Genomic DNA, 22,932 nt, shown 5'->3' on the forward strand with positions numbered 1-22,932 from the left:
CTTGAATGAGGAAGCTCCAATTGCTCACTTGGAGCGCTGGCGAACAGCACCACCTATCACTTTCAGGTGGCATTTCCGGTCATGCTTTTCTATGTGAATATGGTTGATTTGAGGTTCTCTACCTCCCCTCAAAGTTTGTACGTGGAATTTTGAACTACCCTGTATAAGGAAGGTGTAAGTGTAGTGGGGGGGGGGGGGGTGAGTAGTAGGTTTTTTCGCATGGAGAGTAGTGGATAATTGGAAAGCATTACATGAGAGTGTTATGCAATAGGACCTCCTGTAATGAGTGTTTTGACTCCATGGAGGTTTGATAATAATAATAACAATAAACTCTCTCTCTCTGTCTGCTTATCATTTATCAAATCCAATGTGAATATCACCTTTTGTGTTTTGTATAAGCCAGGCACTCAATGAAGAAATGAATACTGGTACTACTTCCATTACCAAAAATCTAGCAAGTGTGGGCTTGTACACAGTGGAGCCAACACTGAACAGCATTCCTTCATTATGCCTGGTCCTTAAAAGTTATTTTAACACGTTCGCTGCCACGCTACTTCGGCATAGTCTGTTCCCGTATGCCGAGCAATTTCACTTCTTCAAGGTTAGTACGGTAATCTCGTTGCCAGCGGTAAGCATCATACGAGTATACTCATAGTTGGCTTGTGCAGAGCATATACCATCTATGAGAATACACAGTTTTGATGCTAGCTCCACAAGCCAAGCATTTTCACTTCTTCAAGGTCAGTACAGTAATCTCGTTGCCGGCAGTAAGCGTCATACGAGTATACTCTTCCTCTTCCTTCATCCCTGCAACTGCGGCACTGTGGAACAGCCTCCCACCTGCTGTGTTTCCCAAGGAATACAATTCAAAGTCATTCAAATCAAATATAAACAAATTCTTCCTTTCTCAACCTGCTACCCATACACGGTACTAATGTACTAACTATAGGTTGACCAACCAACCTCCTGTGTATGGGCTCAACATAAAATAAAAAAATAAAATAAATAAATAAATAAAAAATATCAAATCAAGAGTTAATGGCTTGTGAACCTTCATTACTGTGAGCATAGATTATTGCACACATTGAGTATGAGTCAAACAGAAATTTGTGCACAAAAGGTTTCCATGCATACATAAGCTGACAAAAATTAGAGAGAATATTGCTAGAGCCATATTTGAAAATTGTTGCCCTTCCATTATTTTGCAATTTAATGAAAGGTATTATATAATTAGAGAACTATACAGGAATGTTCAAGGATGTAGGCTGAATATTAGAGATATGTAAGGATGTGGTCCATCCAAATTCTGGAAATTTTATCACATTATATTAGTTGAGGTGAGGCTGATTGATTAGGGCCCCACTAGCCTCCTTAAATTTCTATTTAAGCCATATTTTATATGATATAGAAAATGTATGAAAAAAAAAACAATACTCCATAGACAAAATGAAAATATTACACTGAGAAGCAATGACAAATTGGTCATTTGTGACATTGCCCTACTTAGAAATGTCCCAATTAATTATATTCTTCTTCCCTTACACATTCCCATCCAAAATGTTATGGCCTTATTTATTTATTTTTTTATTACTATTATTACTATTACATAACACCTCCAGCGAGTCCAAGGACTCATCGAGGGAGGGCTTCTACTTTACAGCTCTCCTTCTCCACCACTCTGCCAAGCTACCAACCGCAACTACTTTCATCATTTACACCAACCACCACTACTAGTATTTTCTTAGACAATCACAAACATCCATGCCCATAGCAGGATTCAAACTCCCAACCTTTTGGCTGGAGAGCAGATATGCTAACCACTCGGTCAACGAAGGTTATAGTCATAGACTTTCTCCTTTCACTGAGTTTCATATGAAAACCTTTTGAATAACAAAATCAATGTATATAATTCACTATTGAAATCAAAACCAAAATATATTTCCTTTTCTGTGTCCTTCCTACTGGCTATCTGTACATGCACATCTATATCTACCACCAACACCATCCTACCCAACAAAAAACTAGGCCTCATTAGCATCCTTTAAAACAAGAGCTGTAACTATCTATTCTACCTATTTTAGTTAATAGATGATTATTGTAAGAAATTTTTCCACTTGGTTATACTATAAATTAAAGATGCCAAGAACTTATATTTTTGGTTTAATCCTTTATCCAAGCATAAGCAAAAATATAGTTTGCACCTTAAGTATTTTCAGGACAGGGCATCTCGTATATAGAGGCTAATGACTTCACATCACTTCCCTTAGTATCCCATAATGCAAAGTACATATCCTTATGGACATGTATAATGCTGTGCATTATGAGAAGGGTCACTACCCAGACCGATTTTTACCTTTATTGAGATCCCATCAGTGGGAACCCGACTCAGAGGTGATACCAAGGTTGAAGTAATGCAGAAGTCATATTTAATTTATATTTAATTCATCATATTTAATTCATTTTATAGCATAACCAAGTTCTATACAAAATTAATAACAGAAATAACTCACGTACAAAGATTATTTAATAGTATAATTTTCACCTGTGTGTCACAGGCATCTTCAGTATATTAAGCTCAAATTAAACAATAACTGAAAATTCCAAAAAGCACCACCTAAGTAGCTGGTGTAAGATAACTAAAAAGGTCAATAACTTTCCTAAAAAAAAATTAAAAAAAAATTATAAAAAAAAATCAATACAATAAAAAGTTAGGAAAGATTAGCTGATTTGTAAAGTACTATCTCCCATAAAGGGGATAGACGTAAGCGGTTGGATCTGTTAAAGTTAGGAGAATGAAGTAGAGTTTCACATGTTTCTTTATAAAGGCATTCCATGAGAAACTGTCTAATGGTTATAAGAATTGCTTCATTAAAAGAACTTTGAGTAGTTTTAATATGTCTTCCTCTTCAAACACAGAAGAAATAACGTGCATTACTATCCCTTATGTACAAGGCATCAGTGAACGTATAGCAAAAGTTTTAAAACCACTGAATATTTTTGTTGCCTTTCGACCGTTTAGAAAAATCTCCACTTTTCTCACTTCTCCTAAGGACAAGCTTCCACATCTTAATCATCCAGGTGTCTACCAGATTCCGTGCTCTTGTGGATTATCTTATTTCGGACAAACGGGAAGATCTACCTCTATTCAGCTAGAAGAACACCAATCTTATATTGAATACTTTAAACCTGAAAAGTCTGGACTTGCAGAACATGCTATCTCCACTAGACACAGAGTTCATTGGAGAAAGACAAGAGTTCTTCACAAAAGTCAGTTTCTCATGGAACGCCTTTATAAAGAAACATGAAACTCTACTTCATTCTCCTAACTTAAACAGATCCGACCGCTTACGTCTATCCCCTTTATGGGAGATAGTACTTTACAAATCAGCTAATCTTTCCTAACTTTTTATTGTATTGATTTTTTTAATAATTTTTTTATTTATTTTTATTTTTATTTTGTATTTATTTTTTATTTTTTTATTTTTAGGAAAGTTATTGACCTTTTTAGTTATCTTACACCAGCTACTTAGGTGGCGCTTTTTGGAATTGTCAGTTATTGTTTAATTTGAGCTTAATGTACTGAAGATGCCTGTGACACACAGGCGAAAATTATACTATTAAATAATCTTTGTATGTGAGTTTTTTCCATTATTAATTTTGTATCGATATGTCTACTCATGGTATACCTCTTTTAAAACTTAGTATAACCAAGTGGAAAAATTTCCAACAACTATCTCTAATCCAGAGTATTTTAATAATAAGGTGTGACACCTTTTGGCTACTCGTATATGTATATATGACTTCTGCATTACTTCAACCTTGGTATCACCTCTGGGTCTGGCTCCCACTGATGAGACCTCAATAAAGGTTGAAACTGGTCTGGGTAGTGATCCTTCCCCAAAATGCATGGCATTATACATGTCCATAAGGATATGTGCTTTGCATTATGGAATACCAAGGCAACTGATGTTAAGTTCATTACCCTCTATATACGAGTTGCACTGTCCTGAAAATACTTCAGGTGCAAACTTTGTTTGCTTACACTTGGATAAAGGATTAAACCAAGAATATAATTTCTTGGCATCTTTAATTTATGATTATTGTCAATTTTCTCCCACAATGCTGAATGTGTGGCAAGCTTACATTCTTTTGTGAGTAGGATTCATATTACAAAAAACTACTGATAAACAAGCTTCAAAAAATGAAATGGAAATATGAAACCATTTCGTAAAAATGGTTATTAAAAAATCAACAAATATTCCACAAAGACATCTACGAATGAAAAAAAAGATATGGCCATAAGTGTTCCTTATGTAAACAGTATTGAAGAAGAAAGCTGAATGCTTTACCAAATCTCATCTGAATAACACTTTTATATCTCCCTTACACACACACACACACGCACACACACACACAGACTCTCTCTCTCTCTACTCTATACTACCCAGACCAGACCCTCTCTCTCTCTCTCTCTCTTAAAAAAAGCATATTTAACTCCTCTAAGGATTCCCTTTCTCTTTAGCTTACTCGGGGCGCATCAAATTAACTGATCCTATAACTTACTGTATATTGGGGGAAACAGGATACAAAATACCTGTCAGAAGAAAAGAACATAAAAATCAAATTAGATTATTAATTATATGAAAACCATGCCTTTCCAATCACATTTTGGAAACTTTGCATACAACTAACTGATTGGAAGGGTAGCCATTTTCTACATTTATACCAAAACTTACATAAATGGAAATTTAAGGGGGACCTAATCAGTCAATATTTCAGCAGCGGAAAAAAAAAAACGTTGGGGCACATGGAGAGTACTTTGAAGGAGACTAAAATATATTATTATAAACTTTAATAAAATATTTTAAAAAAATAATTCTGGTTATTTTGGAGTATCCCCCCCTCCTTGTATATACGAACATAAAATTGTATCTCATAAACAGTAATGATCTGATTAATAACTACTGCTCTTTTCATTATTTAGTACTCATCAACTGACAGAACAAGAAGCAAGAAAAGCTCTTCTTACAGATGTTTCTACTCATTGTTGTTATGGTAAAAGTGCAGCTAGAGATATGGCTATTACAAAATTGAATCATTCCTCAGCTTTTCATGTAAGTGATCTTTTTTATAATATTTAGAAGACAGGATTTTCTTTCTTGCTATATATGTGTATTGTTATTATGCACATGTAGCTTACAAGTACTGGTTAACATTTGTATTTATATTTTTATATATCCATATATTAACACCATATAATCACCATATAATTCACATGATATCAGTAATTTATGATTCCAGTGCTTGTTGAAGGTGTGGACTACAAGTGCATGATGCTGATTCCAGGATATGGAATCTGTGTAAGTAGTGTCTTAGACACTACTTACAAAACTAAGACACTACTTAACCACACTACTAACATCCATTAGTAGTGTGGTTAAACCTGGAGAAATGGCATGTCTTTTCAGCTGGAGTCTGCTTCTGATGCTTGGCAAGAATTCTTTTGTTGTTGATCCGTTTTTTGATGTTTTCCTTTCTTCTTCCCACAAGTCTAGGCTTTTCTCTTCTGCAAGTTTTTATAGCAGATTTTGAATACTTTTGGTAACTTGTTTCTAGCTATTCGTTTCTAGCTGCTTCTTTAGCCCGATGATCCACTCTCTCTCATTTCCTGCTACCCCAGTATGCACATTCACCCAGCAGAACTTGCTGAATCTCACTCTAGAGGGATTCCAAGCCAGATTTCTTGTCTGTTCTATTAATGCCAGAGATATGTAAGTGACTGAACTATAGCAAGTTATTCTGCTTCATTGTTGGAAGAGAGAAGATGCAGCCTAGAGCAGCGTTCTTGTATAATGGACTGTCTGCTCTCTGCACTGAAAGAACAACTGAAGTTCCCTTCGGTTTTGCTTCCGTCAGCGTATTTGAAAATCTTCACTTTCAGAGCTTTCCTTCTCCTTAATGTATGTTCTCTTTGCTGGGTGAGGCCATCTACTGTAGTGAAGCGGGCATTCGTAGTAATTTGGATTGATGTTGTAACTTTCATTATATCTTCTGGAAGTGATGTCATATATAAGAGATAATTCTTTTATTTTCAGGCAGATCGGTGTTAGAGCTGCAATAATGCAAGCTGCCTCGAAAGATATTGTCCTGTATCCTTTAATTATACATATGGCTATAAGGCGTTGAACTCTGTTTAGTTTTTGTTGGTTTATCTTTGATTTTAGTGTATGTTTCCAGGCAGGTGCAACATAAGATATCAGTGGTAGTATAGCACCGGCCTAATCCCCACTTAATCCTTGCTGACTTAGCTAGGATGTTTACTACTCGTAAGTTTTTTTTTTGGCAACATATGCAATGTGCTTATTGAAGGTAAATTTTTCATCTATTATCACTCCTAGGTATTTTAACTCACTGGCTACCTCGAGAATGTCTCCATTTAGGAAGACCGTTAGAGGTTGTTTTGATTTTTTGCATGAGATGAGGAGCACCTTTTGGTATTGAAGGTAACTTTTTTCTCACGTGCCCATTCTGCAATTTTAAATAGTTCTTCGTTGGCCGTTACTTCTAACTGTAAGCTGTCGCATCCCCAAATCATTATCATTGGCGAAGACTATGACTTTTGTTTCAGTAGTGAAAGGAAGTCTTAAAAGTGAGTTGTAATGGATGTTCCAGAAACCTGGCCCACAGCAGGAACCTTGCAGGCAGCTTCGTTTGATTTCTTTCGCTACAGTTGTGGTTTTTAATGTCATGGTTGCTCTTCTGTCTGTAAAATTTGTTAATAATATAAGTGTTGTCTTATTCTTGCTTGCTGCTAATTTATATGTGCAATTCCAAGGATTCAATACGGTTGAAACTGTACAGAATTTTTTCCATGATTCTGTTTTCGCATTTGTAATTTTGGACTGGTAGCTGTATTTGGCTTTATAGTAGTTCTGTCTTCTACTCTCTCTCAAATCTTGGTTATTGTATTTTTTTTTGGTATAGTCGTCCAAGTGCGTTAACACATTTTCTTAGGACTGTTAGTTCATTGTTCCACCAAGGTATTGATTTTCTTCCATCGATGTTTAGCTTCTTGGTTGTTCTGAGTGTTTGGTTGCTGGATTTTATCAGACTTGATGAAAGCACACAAGCAAGGAAGTCTGTATCGGTCTATACTGATGCCGAGATGGCTAGGTTTTTGTCTAAGCTGGGTTGTTGTTCACTGTTCCATTATAGTGATCTTCTGAGATTAGGCAAGAAAATTCTCTTTTTAATGCTTTTATAAATTTCTCTAAGTTGGTTTTATTGGTGAAGTACTTGGTATTAATTCGATGGTTTGTGTTGTGTATTCCATTTAAATTTTTTTAACTGATAATGAAACTTAATATGCAATGGTCAGAACAGCTTTCCTCTTAAACGTGTAGACAGACTTACGTGTTCATCGTACATGTTGTTTATTTTTTAATGGTATATATTAGAACACAGAATAATAATTAAATAATTATTTATTAACTTATTGCTGATATTTCGCTGGTGTTATAACCAGCATCTTCAGAGCACAAAAACACAGTTTGTCACAATACACGAAACTATAACAACATGGTGTAATCAATGGACTAGTTAAACAAAACTGTAGCAGCAACACTCAAGACAAAGGGTGCCAAAATCAGGACTTTAGTCTTTGTGTTGCTGCTACAATTTTGTTTAACTAGTCCGTTGATTACACCATGTTGTTATAGTTTCGTGTATTGTGACAAACTGTATTTTTGTGCTCTGAAGATGCTGGTTATAACACCAGCGAAATATCAGCAATAAGTTAATAAATAATTATTTAATTATTATTCTGTGTTCTAATATATACCATTAAAAAAATAAACAACAGCTTTCCTCTTCTTTGTATTTCCATTCAGAAACCCTGGGTAAAATAGCAATGTTTGCTATTGTCAGATTAATGAAGCTGCTTCCTCTGGTATTTTCAAATGATGGACTGTTACAATCATCGTTTAGTATGTGTAGGGAATTTGATGCTATGAAGTCTTCCAAATTTTTTCCTCTATTGTTTGTGTTTTCGTTAAACCATAATACCTAATGGCCGTTGCTATCTATTCCTAGAATTAGGCTGTGGTTGATGGTAAAATCCACGATATTGCCCATTTTTTCTTGTATTTTAGGTCGTATTTTATGTCAGTGTGATAGTTTAGATACATACATGCAGCAAAAGTTTTAATTCCTCTGTATGTAATTTCAATAAGTACCGAGTCCTCATTGCTGTGCTGAGAAATTAATATTGCCTCAACTTCAGTGCAGTAGGTTCGAAAGATCATGAAGTTTTTAATAATGATATTGATTGGGAGAATGATTGTCGAGCAAGAGTGGGTAGCTCGCTAAGGTTGATTACTAGTATTGCAGCTCTCTTTCTTTCTTTCTGAACCCTTTGAAAATATTTTATAATTACTTGGAAAGCTGCATATTTTGTTGTTGATGTTATAGGGTTCTTGTATTAATGCTAGTCCTATATTTTTTTCTATTTATGAGTTCTGTTAAGTTATTTACAACCTTTATAGAGCATTGAAGATTTACTTGAATGCATGCCAGGGAAGTAGTGCTGTTTCTGCTAGCTTTATTATTGCTTTCTATAATCTGTGTTTTGAATTTTGAGCTGTATGTTGGGCAGTCTTTGCTTAGTGACATGTGTTTGCAGTTGTTTTTGGTTTTGGCATGCTTGTTGTGATTTTGACAATTTATGTAGTTCATGTCAGACTTATTTCGTGGGCACTCGCTGAACTTATGTTCTTTAGAGCAGAATGGACAAGTGGTTTTCTCCATGCAATCTCATGTGTGATGGTGGAATTTATTGCAGTGAAAGCATCTTAGAACGTTTACATAGTCTGCAATGGCAAATTCTCCACAGAATTGCTATCAGTTTTTAGCAATTTGGTCCTCACTGTTGGATCGACTTCAATAATTAAGTTTCTCTTGTTCATTTTTTTTATTGTCATGATAAATTTCTGTGTCAGCTTTGTATCGGTTCTGAAGAGTTCTTCATTCTGCATGCAGATTGAGTCGATTGCACTGTTCGTATCAATTTCACTGGAAATGTCTATATAATTAGTTTTGGAAGATATTTCTTGCTGGGATTTGCTACTAATGTGTGTCTTTGCATTCCTTCGTGATTTCGTTATGTAGCAAGTCTTATGTCAGTCTTTTCTTTGGATTCAATTAAGACTCCTCCGTTATTAATATTTTTCATTTTTGTTATTCTGATTTTGATTTTCTGGGAAGGGAAGAGAGCCATCAGTCTCTAATTCTGCAGTAAATTGGATTTTCGTGTGTTGACTGTGGAGGTGATCTAGGAAATGCTTTAAATTAAATACTCAGGTTCATGACTCCAGATTAGGAAGATGTCAGCGATAATCCTCATCCCTTTCTCTCTCTCTTTCTTCTCTAATACTTTCTTTCTTTCTTTGTTCCCACTTACCTGTTGTCCTGTCATCTCTCCATCACTGGTTCTTGCACTGCCTCACCTTTCTTTCATTCTCTCTCTTTCACTGGTTGTCATATTTCTCCCCCTTCTATCATTTCCCATAACTCTCTCTCACTCCTACTCTGATTTGCTTTGCATTCATTGTTTCCAGTTGCTCAATCTCTTCTTTCATGCTTCTTAACTCATTCCTGATATATTTCACTTCTTCTTTCAGTACATCTATCTGTCTCTGCAAACTACCCACTCTTGCTCAACAATCATCCTCCCAATCAACATCATTATCAAAAACTTCATGATTTTTCAAACCTACTGCACTCCCTACTTTTATATTTTCGTTCACATTCCATTCGTTTTTCTCACCTTCAATCATGCTTCTCATCTCTCTCAGTTAGTATTCACCCATTTCTGACGTAATGCTACCAAGGTCTGTTATGTTAATTTCTAAATCATAAATTTCTCATTTTCTACATTTTCTGCAGGCATGCACTTCTCGATCTCTTACCTGCCACATTTCTCACTGCTGGGATGCATACATGCTGCAAGCATTGCATACCACAAAATCATGTAGTACGTTGTGCAAAATGTAGTTCTTAAATGGGTAGGACTTGATGATGAGCCATTAGCAAAATAAGTTGCAGCTGCCACCATTATTTAAACAGTGCAGAAAGCATACTACAAACTATACTGAAATATTACATTTTAGTACAAATTTCCCCAACTGCAAACTACTCATTGATTATACATTCTATCTAACTTAGATCCCCGTACAATTTGAAGTAGAAACTCTAATAAATAATAATGAAAACTTATATTTTTTTTCTCACTGCTACCTCATAACACATCCAAGAATAGCCTCAACCTCATTGCACAAATCACCAGAAAAATTGTCTTATGAAATATTTTTCACCCTTGCTAGATCTCTGGACTTCCTGCTTTCAGATTTCTCACTTAGTTCAATTTATCTATAGCAGTAATGCCACCAGGTTTTGGATTTTGTTCATGAAGTCAGCCAAGCAATGTACTTTTGTGCTTCCTTCTTTTCCCTTAAACATTTTTTTTTTTTTTTACAATACTAAGAAGTGTGATGTTATCATATTCTGATGTTAGCATATTTCCAAATATGGAAATATTGAGTGTTGTGCATTCGTGCGACGTGAAATTGGGGCCTTTATAAGCTCTTGCATCTTGAAGGAGAATTATTAAATAGCCTTAGGGTTTTGGTCCCTTTTTCCCTGGGAACACCACCCTGTGAGGTCTATTGTTGGTCATCAGAAGGTCTTAGGGTTCTTAGCTGTCTCTTCTCTTGGTCCACTGCAGTGGACCTAGGAAAGTCCTTAAGGGGCAGGGCTGCATTGAATGCAGCTCCGGCATTGAGTATACTCAATATTGGAGCTCATTCAATGTAGCCCTTATGGATGAGCCACCACAAGTCCACAACCATGTGAGGTCAACTGTCTGTCGCTGGAGCATCTTGCATTAGGAGGTCAGAACAAGTTACCATGGAGAGCTCATCGAAGAAAGCACTCATTGAATAGCCAAAGCCACCATATTGCTACAGGAAGGAATCCAGGGGCTAAAGGATTATTGACGACAGAAGACAAAGAAAATGTTGGGAAAGAAAAGAACAGGCATACAGTCAGAAGAAAGAAAGATCATGCAGACAAAGGAATCAGTTAAGGACTGTACTGAATTAAATAAGTATATAAAGTTTAACTCATTGTAAGTACTTAGAAAGATATGTAAATATTTCCTGACAATTCACTTTAGGTGTTTTTGTTCTGTAGTCAGTTGTGCTAGTGTAAGTATTTTTGATGTATTTGAATATTTATGTATTCTAAGAGTAAGCATACTGTTGTATGTAGTGTACGTAAGTTATTGTTAATTGAGCATACACTTGGGAAGTGTAATCTCTAATGTGTAAGAATGATTAGTAAGAATACAAAAAGTTATGTTTGAGTTATAAGATAAAATTGTAGAACTAAGCTTAAAATAAAATAAAAAATGTAATTAGCTAAGACTTGAAATTTCATTTTTTTGTGCATTGGAATGTGTAAATAGTTTTCTTGATTTAATTAAATTAGTTTGTGAATCAACTCATTGAGATTGATGCATCAATGCATTAATCAGAAAACTATGAAACCTACATATATCTGACAAATGAGGGGCAAGGTATTTATAATATACTAAATAATAAGTTTAAGCCATGGCTGATACAAGGTAAAGGTCATTATTAATGGGGAATAATATCTGCTTTGTCTTTGTTTAAGTTTCTTACATTGAACACTTCATTCTTCTAAAGTACGTCTGACTAAATCAATCTACCCAGACCAACTTCCTTTGAGTCCCTTTCCTGCCATCTTGACATCAAATGCATGTTTTGCTAATGTTTCCTCACTCGTTCTATTTTAAGTGACCATACCACCTTAGATTAACTCTGCTCACACATTCTTGAATGCTAATAATGTCAAGTTCCTTTCTAATATCTTCATTTTTAATATGATTCTACCATTGATGCCATTGGTTCACTCCCCTAATTTTTCTCAGAACCCTCTTGTCTGTGGTCTGTAGTCTTTGATCAAGTGCTTTATTTCCAACCCAACTCTCAAATCCATAACTTAAAGCTGGTTTGAACACTTGTATACAAGTTTGGTGTTTTGGCTAATTTCTCTTTTATTCCCATATAAATTTATTCAGCTGGCTACACACACACACACACACACACACACCATACCAACTTTGCTTATTCTGTTGTCTATTTCCAGATTTAACCTACCATCTCTACTAAAAATATGCCTAAATAACGGAAATATTTTACTTGTTCTATAGGATCTCCATTCAGAATGCAGCTGAAGTTTTCTGTTTTTCTTTTTATTGCTGATTTTCATGCCAAATTTGTTACAGCTATTATTCAATTTATTTAGAGAATCCTGGAGACTTGCACTAGATATATTTAGGAGTATATCATCTGTATAAAGCAAAAAAGCAAACCAATTCTAATATCAGGCTTAATGCCACTTTCTTTCATAATGTGATCCATATAGATGATGAATAAGAGTGGAGATAATGTGCATCCTTGTCTTACCCCTGATTTTACATCAAACCATCTTCCTGTATTTCCTTCAATTCTAACTGATGATTGGCCTACGAGCCGCGACCAGTCGTCAAAATGGAAGCATCCTTGGAACAGTGTTATGCGATTAAATTTCGTGTGCATTTGCAAAAATCGGCATCGGACACTTTTAACATGATATGCGAAGCTTTCCACGATGAAGCAATGTCAAGGGCAAGTGTTTTTCGCTGGCATAAAACTTTTAAGGAAGGAAGGCAAAATGTGGAAGATCTTGAATGTGAGGGAAGACCTTCAATGTCCATCACAGAGACAATGATCAACACAGCAGTGATTATCATCAAGGAGGATCGCAGAATTACAGTACACCAGCTGCATGTTTCCTGAATATTTCTGTGGGAAGTGTTCACTCAATCATGGCTGAACATTTGGGACTGAAACATGTTTGCGCCCGATGGATTCCCAAACTCTTGACACCGGAGCAAATGCAACATCGAGTGGATGTGTGTACAGAATGGAAAGAAAGACTGGAACAAGAAGGCGACAACTTCTTAAAACGCATCATTAAAGCAAATGAATCTTGGTTGTATCACTATGACCCTACAATGAAACAACAAAGCAGTGAATGGAAGCATCCGTCTTCACCTACCCCCAAGAAAGCAAAAACTGTAAAATCGGCTGGTAAAGTTATGACCATAATGTTTTTTGACTACGAAGGCATTGTTTACCAACATGCTGTAGAACCCGGGAATACTGTAAACGGCTCATGCTATGCGGATGTTTTACGGACAATGGTACAGCACGTCAAAAGGAAGCATCCATTGCTGAAGAATGGCTTCTTATTGCACCACGATAATGCAAGGCCACATATTGCTGGTTGTGTAGTGGACGTTTTGTAGAAGAACAACATAGATATCCTACCACACCCTCCATACAGTCCTGATCTCACACTGTGCGATTTCTGGCTGTTTCCTCAGCTCAAGAAACCACTAAGAGGCCGCCATTTCGAAAGCAACAAAGCACGTGTAAAAGCTGTGGAGGCGGTTTTGAAAGAACTCTCAAAAAAAAGGACTTTCACGTGTGTTTAAGAAGTGGATGCAACATTGGGACAAATGCATCGCGTCTCACGGTAGTTACTTCGAAAAAGACTATGTAAATGATGACGATTAAAGGTAATCTGTTTTCTGTATAAATATAGTCTTATAACTTATTGAACGGCCTACGTAGACTATATTGCTCTGTATAATCTGCCATTCACCCCATATAATTGTAGCGTTTTGAAAAGCATTTCTCTGGGCACCTTGTTCGTATGCCTTTTCCAGATCCGCAAAACTTAAGTACATAAAAGCTAAAGTATATATTCTCACAATTTCTCAACTATTTGTCTAAGTGAAAATCTGACTATTTCTCCTGAACCCAGCTTGTTCTTCTCCAAATTTCTCTTCTTTTCAAGTACGCTTGCATAAATCTTGCCTGGAACACTTAGTAGAGAAATTTCCTCTGTGATGCCCACATTCAGCTTTATTCCTTTTTTTTTTTTTTTTAAATAGATGGGTACTATGGGAGCTCAACTTCAATCACTGGGAATTGATCAAGGAATTATCTTAGCGAAAAACATCTTGGAAAATAGTACTGAGAATTATGGTTATTCTACTGTCTCTTCTGAAAACCCCAAATCAGAATCATTATTTGATATAGTGATTTGGACTCGTTCAGAAGAAACTAGACAAATGGAACACTGTGACATAAAGCTATTAATATGGCTAATCAGCATGAAGAATGAGAGTATAGCTTTAAATCATTGAGAAAATGTACAAGTTAATGGTGTTAGAATGGCCAATTCTTGAGAGTAATGAAAACTGAAATATACGAAGAGTAATTAAGTGAAAACTGAAATATATATATATATATATATATTCTTAGTGATGGAATTTTAGATCAGGAGATATTGAGGCAGTTACTGGAGCAGTGGTTTTTAATCAGTATGAGTAGCATACTTTTGGAAAGTGAGGTCCTGCTGAAATATAAGCTTTTGATTAAGTTACTTTTTGCCCATTGTGTCTAATGAGAGTCATGTAAACTAGCAAAAAATGCACATCAGTAGAATACCAGCAATAGAAATGAAAGTTTTAAGGACAGTGTTGTAAAAACCAGGAAAAATGGAATAAGAAATATGAACATTAGGAATGTTTTTTTGAAATTATTGAAGAAATGCTTATGATCTCCCACTTAAAGTGGTTTGGGCATTATAATGAGATTGAATTTAGAAAGAATACCAAGAAAATATATGAAATGAAAATGGGGTGGGAAAAGCCAATAGGGAGATTAAAAAAAATAGATGGAAAGACAAACTAAAGAGACATATAGAAAAAGAAAGAAACTTGTGCAAAAAAATATTTGTGAAAAAGAATATGGGATGACAGAAAAAAATTTGAGAGCTTTGATCTGTTCCTGACCTGAAGTCATTTCATAAAAAAAAAAAAAAAAAAAAAAATCAGCTAATGCTTTTTTTTTTAATTTTTATTTTTATTTTTTATTTTTTATTCCAGTAAACGGGAGTAGGCGAGGCCATTTAGCCCTATCTAACTTTTGGAGACTGAGTGGGCAGTTCAATCTCCACTGGTACCCAATCAGAGACAGATGGCCCAAGGCTATCACTAATTAAGCGGTACGCAGTGAAGAGAGACGGCTCAAATGTGCCGCCATCTCGTGGTCCCTGACCCTAACACAATATATTTAATGTCTGAAATAATGTGGGTTCTACGGTCGATTTTCTTGAGTTTACAGGACGAAAAACCCGAGTTTCCGGGAGGAAAAACCTGCTTGCCCGTGCCAGAGATCGACTAACTCGGGAACCGGTCGAAAAAAGGCTTAGAAAAATTTCCTCTAGTCGCCGACTAGACTCGAAACCAACCCTTCCTTCGTGCGGCCAAGCGCGGTGGTGTGCAAACGCCACATCCACTGAGCTACACAGGCTCCTAAGTCATTTCATGAAGAATAGAAAGATGCTACAAAGTTTCATGTCTATTATTTGTTACACATCTGTTTTGAACTTCATCCTGTTCAGTAAGAAGTTTTCAAGGACATGCAATAAATAAAAAAGGGAAAGGGATCTCTTCCTTTTATCAAGTTCTTTGCACATGTTCTGAATGCTATTATAATAAGAAATCCATAAAAATGTTATTATTATGGAATTCACTGCATATGTTTAATATTTCAACATCATCATAATTTTCTGTTGCATCAGATATTGCAATAGTCAAGCACAATAATCACAACTAATGATTATTTAGCATTAAGTACTTGTTTAAGCTCATCTTTAAGTTTAATGGAATAGAAACAGCATAATTAAATAACATTAAATAACTGAATAGCATGTTAATAATTCACTATCCAACAAATTTTAACTTTTTTTGTTTTCTTTCTAGCTGTGTGTGATTCCTACTCAATTTCTCATGCTGATTTCAAATATGTTTTTAATTTTTTCCTATCACATATAGTTTTTGAGAAGCAAGTCTATACATTTTTATGATATAAACACTATTAACATTATCATACATGCAGAATAAAAGTCAACCTGTTTCAGATCCCAACAGTTATCAGCTGCTGTCAAACTCGACTTCCCCTTATACCTTCCTTCCATCCTCATAATCTGTTAATGAAAACTTTCACCATGTTTATCACTTATGGACCTGAGATTTTCTTGGAAAAAGTCTAGATGTGAGTCCAGAAAGTGTATTTTCAGAGACATCTTATATCCCATGTCATGATATGCTTTGGGCACTGAAGAAACCATTTCTTTGTAATCTGAAGATTTGTGGTTACCCAAAACGTTTTCTGCGGCTGCCTTAAAAGGGTGAGGAGTTTCTTTGTGGTTTCTTTGCATGGAGGGTGGTTGAACCATGGAATGCATTGCCTGATAGAGTGGTGAGAGTGAGAATGGTCAATGCGTTTAAGGAGTGGTATGATAGACTTTGTGTTTTCTAGGAGGGACCTCCCTCGACAAGTCTTGATAGATTTGTGTTTCTTAGAAAGAACCTCCCGCAATGAGTCTTTTGACTCCATGGAGGCCTGAATAATAATAATAATAATAATGTCCATGCATTAGCTTTCTTTTGGTTTAGAACTGGTTCAAATTTGGGATTGTTCATTAACAATAACAATCTAATTTCTGGCCGAATGAAAATGACTTCCTGTACTTTTGCATCACTTATTTTTGGAAATTTTTGTTTTAAATTCTGAAGCTCTGCTTCTTCCTGATTGCTTTCACAAAGTTTTTCATGAGTCCAAATTTGATTGAAGTGGTGGCAAATAGATTTTTTCTGTCTCTACTAATGGTGGATATTCAACATTCTTTTCTCCAGGCGTGAAATGTGTATGCAAAAGCCACTGTTTAACAACATAATGATTACTCCTGGTCCTGCTGTCCCATTCAAATAGGAAGCAACAATACTTAGTGTATCTTATTTGTAACTAAGCAAAATGACAACGACTTTAATATCAACACAGATATTCCACTTGTAGACATCATAATTAATGTTTCCCAGCACTATTTTCATGTTTTCGTGTGTTTCCTTCATAGTAACTGAATGGGACATCCTGCTGTCCCATTCAAATAGGAAGCAACAATACTTAGTGTATCTTATTTGTAACTAAGCAAAATGACAACGACTTTAATATCAACACAGATATTCCACTTGTAGGCATCATAATTAATGTTTCCCAGCACTATTTTCATGTTTTCGTGTGTTTCCTTCATAGTAACTGAATGGGCTATTGGGATAGATGGATATAAGTCCCCATTGTGAAGTAGAATCGCTTTCAGACTGGATTTTGATGAATCAATAAAAAAGTCTCTATTCAGATGGTGTGTTCAATGCCATAGGACTCCATTAGCCCATCTGTGTTAATACAGAATGTCAGGGTATCACTGAAATAACTGATATATTCACTTTGATGGTGTCTGCAATATGTGACCTTAGTTCCTTCAGCTAGGAGATTCCATCCTTGCAACCATGATGCTAACAGTTTTGCATGATCCTTAATATCTCTTACATTCAGTTCATTTCCTCTTGGGTGATTAAGCATGGATTGTCATTTTTGACTCCAAAATCATGTTTTGTGTCAGATATTTCCTCTGTTTCTTCACCACCATTCTCAATGTCTGCAGGTGTTGGGTTATATTGACAAATCAACAGAATGCGGTATTGGTTGCAAAGCTGATGCAAGATTTGAATACATAATATGTTACTTCTTTTTTGATGAAAATCCTGAAACTTCTGTAAGGCAGAAATAACAGTAAAATGATTGGTTGGCTCTCTCCAAATCATTGGAACATCAAATGGCATGCAGGGTCTGGTTCCTTTCAGCCGAGCTCTCAGATTAACTACACAACTTGCACAACACACGTGCAAAGCCCAACTATCTTGGTCACCTACCTTACAATGGAAACAATGTTCATAGGCTTCCTTAATTAATTTTGTAAATGATTTCTGTTTCTTCTTCAGTATGAATTCCCTGCATACAGCAAAATAAATTAGGAGAATTGACACACACACACACACACACACACACACACACGAGGCATTTTTCTGTCACACAGAGAATATGGCACAAACTATATCTGCAACTCACACACCGAATGGACTGCATAGTCGAATGGGGAACAATGTAATGCGTTGCATCATCTTACATAATAGTTGCATATGTATTGCATCATCTCTTGTTAACTAAGCACGGTTGATGCAAGAACAGCAAAATATGATTGCATCACGATAGGCAACAATAGCTCATATAGGGTATATTGTTTTTCTCTGGAATTCCTGATTCAGAAATACCTTTTTTTTTCAAAGGAAACAATATGTGTGTTGGACAGTAAATCTTAAACATTTAATTAAATAATTCAACATTAAATAATTAAATTTATCGCTGTATTTCATCCTCATGATGGTAACATCATGAGAAGCTATACTAGAGGGGTGTGGTGGAGGAGAGACTGGTGGTGAATGAGCAGGAGGTATATGAGGAATTACATAAACTTGATGTAAATAAGGTGGTAGGACTTGACAGTATATCACTGTGTCTTGAAGGAATGCTCAAGAGAACTAACAGCACATTGGCACACCTGTTTAACTTGAGTCTCGCAATAGGATGAGTGCCAAAGGACTGGAAAGTGGGAAAAGTTCTTCCACTGCACACAAAGGTAGGGAGAGGACTAAAGCAACAAATTATAGGCCAATCTCTATGTGTGTCTATAGTTGTTAGAGAGGCTGGTTAGGACTAGGATTCAGAATCAGGTTGGTAGAACACAAAATACATTTGGCACTATTGATTTGGCAAAAGACTAGCAGACCATGCCTTGGATACTCCTTCACACAGAGTCAAATAGAAGAAAACAAAAGTGCTACACACAAGTCATAAGTTAGAGAGATTATTTTTGCATTCTCCAAACCTCAACAAGTATGGCTGTATCAATTTAGCAAAAATCTGTGAGACGGTCATTTTAAGATCAAAGCAGTACTTGTTTTTCTCTCTCTCTCTCTTTATCCATCAATAGATGACACCAATGAGGAATTTAGCTCCTGTGCTGTCCGTTACAATTTTTTTAAAACTGATCACACTCTTAACCAAATTTTTGCTGTTTGTGTACTGTAACAAATAGTTTTTGTGCCCTGAAGATGCTGGATATAATATCAGCAAATAAGTTAAATAAATATTAATTATTTTCTTATTATTCTAGGTTGTAAATTGATACCTTAAAATAGATTGACATAATTTTTACTGTGGCACATCTATGATTTTATAATTAGAGATTTGGTTCAAATGGTGATAATAGACATGTTTAATATTCACGTTTTGACTGACCTGCCTGTAGGCCTTTCAAATTGCAACATATCTCAGCATGTACTAAATTTCCTTACACTGAAAGTAGCATATCCATAACTGACTATTTAAATTAGTGTAAATTACTATTAATTACAGTTTGCTTTTGTGACATCAGTTTTCTTTCTTTTTAGTATACTTTAGAAAGTTTTACAGAAAAAAGGCAGACATCATGGACTTTTGAGCCCTACACAGGCAAGTTTGGAAACATTTTAAAAGTTTGATATAAATATATTAGTTTTTCCTTCATTCTTCTTGAACATACCAATGTGTCTTATTACTTATGTTTCACATAAACTAAAAGTTGCACCATAATCAGATGGTAACTTTTCATAGCAGTACTTCATGATATAAGCAACACCAGAACAAAAAAAAATAAATATTTTTTATATATTTTTCTCTTATATTGTTAATACCGTATAGATTTTTTTTTCTTTATATTCACTCCCACACATGTGACCACAAAGCCTATAGCAGATCAGTGCCATGTATAGGAAGAAGTTAATAGAAAAGCAGTCTGTTGATATTCTTTTTGAAAGGTGCAATTTCCATGAGGAATACTTTGTTAGATCTGAAATGGGCAACTCACTTACAATGAAGTCACCCATCCAGGATCTAACAGAATATGCCCCACTAAAAGAGCATACTTGTCCTTTCAGCAATCAAGTTCATGTCATAGAAGAATTAATATCATGATCAATAAGATGAAAAAAATATTTAGTATAAGTTTTGATAGATCTAAATTAGAATTGTAAATGTAAAATAATCAAAGAATATGTGTAAAGATAATTACTAGTGATTTATAACTACACATGCAAGAATGTCAGTACACTGCCTAAGAAAGGGCAAAGGTTGCTCAAATGCCACCATAGTATTGTGAGCGCCCTTGGGTGTGCTAGTTCGGGGAAAATATCTAGAGGCATGCGTTCCTAAAAATGGAAAGCCCCGTATAGCGGTGCGATGAGGTCACCCAATCGGGAACGAATCGAAAGGCTGAATATGCAAAAATGTAACTCAAAAAGAGGGCGCTGGAAAGGGAGAATATACGCAGCAACACAGGTCTTTATCCCCCCCCCCATTTGTTTGTTCCGGTTTTCTCTCCGTGTGCTCCTCAGTGGTCAACAATGTCCAACTCCTACGTTCCTGGAGTTGACTACCGTAAGTCCCAGCAAGGCATCACAGCAGAGTACGGCAGATAAAATTGTGGGCCATTGGAAAAGGAAGTGCACCGATGTAATTCTTGAAGAAGCGAGCGCCAGACTCGAAGAATACATGTGATTCCCACGTGGCAACAGACCTTGAACAACAAAGTTTTCCACTATGAAGGAAGGATGGAAGGAACCCCGAAAACCTGTGCAGTGTAGATAAGTACTTTACATATTCTTTGTCCCTTAAACATTAGGATGATTGTGAACGGAAGAAATTTTGTGTTTCAGAATGAAAATGAACTTTGAAGATTAAGCAGATCATAGAACATTTAAAATCTCATTAGACTGACCGTCCAAGAATCGTGAATTTGTTAGGAACCAATGTTTTAACCCATACGAAAAGGAAACAAGATGTGTTTTGTGCCTAATGAGCATCTGATCAACTGTATATAGTGTTTTAACCATTTGAAGGAAACATTCTATGTAAATGAGAAATTGTATATTTAAAGTATGAGAGAGTGAGCAAAACCATAGATGATTTTAACTTAGTATTGCTTACATTATGTTTATGTCTTGTATTACTTATGAGTTCATTAAATATGTTTTATAGTTTCATATGTGTGTGATTCTAACCATGTAGACTGATTCTTACCACTCATAAAAATTACGAACCTGTTTATCTGTATATGCATGCAGGGATACCCAGAGTAAGTTAAGAAGGAAGGGCTATGACTGCAAGATTAGAACACCTACGGCCTCTGATTTAATTGTAACCACATTGGTGGCATCTAATTTCTGTGACCCTCCCTAGGTTAAGATATACTCTGTACCTAAGCTCAGGTTGGCACAGTATAAACAAAACAAAGAGAACAAAAAAAAAGTACAAATATAACAACTTCATAGGGGGAAGGCTGGTCCACAGAACTGAAATAGATGGAATTAAAGATGGATGGGAGTAGCTGGTTTGTCTAGTCTTCAATTCAATGGTAAAATGTTTAGCAGCTGTGTGTGTGTGTGTGTGTGTGTGTGTGTGTGTGTGTGTGTGTGTGTGTGTGTGTGTGTGTGTGTGTGTGTGTGTGTGCGTGCGTGCGCGTGCATGTGTGAGAGAGAGAGAGATAAAAGTCAACAAGAGACATGTATTGTAAATTAATATTTAGCATAATTTCTCAATTACATCAATTATTATGTGAGACTTTAAGTTCACATAAACTTAAAGTTCACATAAAGAATAGGAAATGGAATTTATACAGACACTAAGAGATAATTACGTGAAAAAATCTCTGATGGAGGAAGGAGCTCAGGAATTCAACAGTGCTTCATCTAGTGAGAGTATCAGAGGATTTATCCATTACTAATATAGTCATTGCCTGTGATTGAAAAGTGATCGTTCAATCTTGACCCCAGTAGGTGGTTAAACATGTGGAATTTCAGTTAAGAAAGAGAGTAGATAAAATTACAGAGCAAATGATCATGGTAAACTTTGAGAGTAGCTTGAACAAGTGCCTTGATGTAAATACCTGTAAGCAAAGTATGTTGGCAATTAATAGGAGATGGTCAAGGAAGTAATGTCAGACTGTATACCCAGGGTCAAAAGGATAAATCAGGTAGAAGTTAAATGGGGGTAGCATCATTAAGCAGTAACTGCAAAAATAGTAAAATAGTGTGGAAGGTATATAAGAAGAAAGGTTATCAGCAGATCCATGAGCACAACAAAGCACAGGCAAGAAGGGTAATGCATGATAAGGAAGATTAATTCAGATATTATTATCATCCAATTCCTGATATATAGTATTATGGGGTGTACAGAATACAGGATACCATGATTAAGTTTATGTGGTTTAGTTTACATTATTACTAACTTCCTATCAGCAGTTTTCCTCCAAATTAGTCTGTTTTCTGTCATGACTCCAATGTTTTCAGATCTTATATTTCACCCTTTTTAGGCACTTCAGACTGTATCAATCTACCAGATCTTGGCTTCCTCTGGGTCTTTTGACCTGCCATTCTGACATAACCTGTTTGCTAACCTTAATCTCCCATTATGTTTAAGTGGTCATACTAGGTATGATTAGTTTTGCTCCTTGCTAACGATGTAAAGTTCCTTCATTAAGAAGAAACTTGACATCAATAGGAGTATAATTCTGTTATTAATGCCAACTATTCACTCATCCTAATTTTTCTGATAACTTTCATTTGTTATTTCCAGTCTTTTATCAACTGTTTTATTTTATCCACCTCTTTGAACACTGTCTTATATAACTGTATTTTGGCTGATTTCTCACATATTCCATATAAATTTATTCAACTTAACTCCCCCTCCCCCCACTGCATACACACCACCAGTAATTTATTATGGTTTAATTATATAATTT

The 22,932-nt window shown here is 35.6% G+C and overlaps 1 protein-coding gene across 1 annotated transcript in view; it reads left to right on the forward strand.

Moving 5' to 3' along the window:
* Positions 1-22,932, forward strand: part of LOC150106613 (protein SSUH2 homolog) — a gene marked incomplete at its 5' end in the record, with an annotated part of 284,249 nt that overhangs the window by 132,090 nt on the left and 129,227 nt on the right. The window contains 2 exons of the mRNA XM_090393441.1: positions 4,985-5,114; positions 19,547-19,607. Of these exons, the coding sequence (XP_090249567.1) occupies positions 4,985-5,114; positions 19,547-19,607 (191 nt within the window). The remainder of the gene's footprint in view (positions 1-4,984; positions 5,115-19,546; positions 19,608-22,932) is intronic.

Source organism: Typopeltis vanoorti, chromosome 5, assembly GCF_054136105.1.
Source record: "Typopeltis vanoorti isolate ZY-2024b chromosome 5, IOZ_Tvanoo_1.0, whole genome shotgun sequence".
Classification (NCBI taxonomy): domain Eukaryota; kingdom Metazoa; phylum Arthropoda; class Arachnida; order Uropygi; family Thelyphonidae; genus Typopeltis; species Typopeltis vanoorti.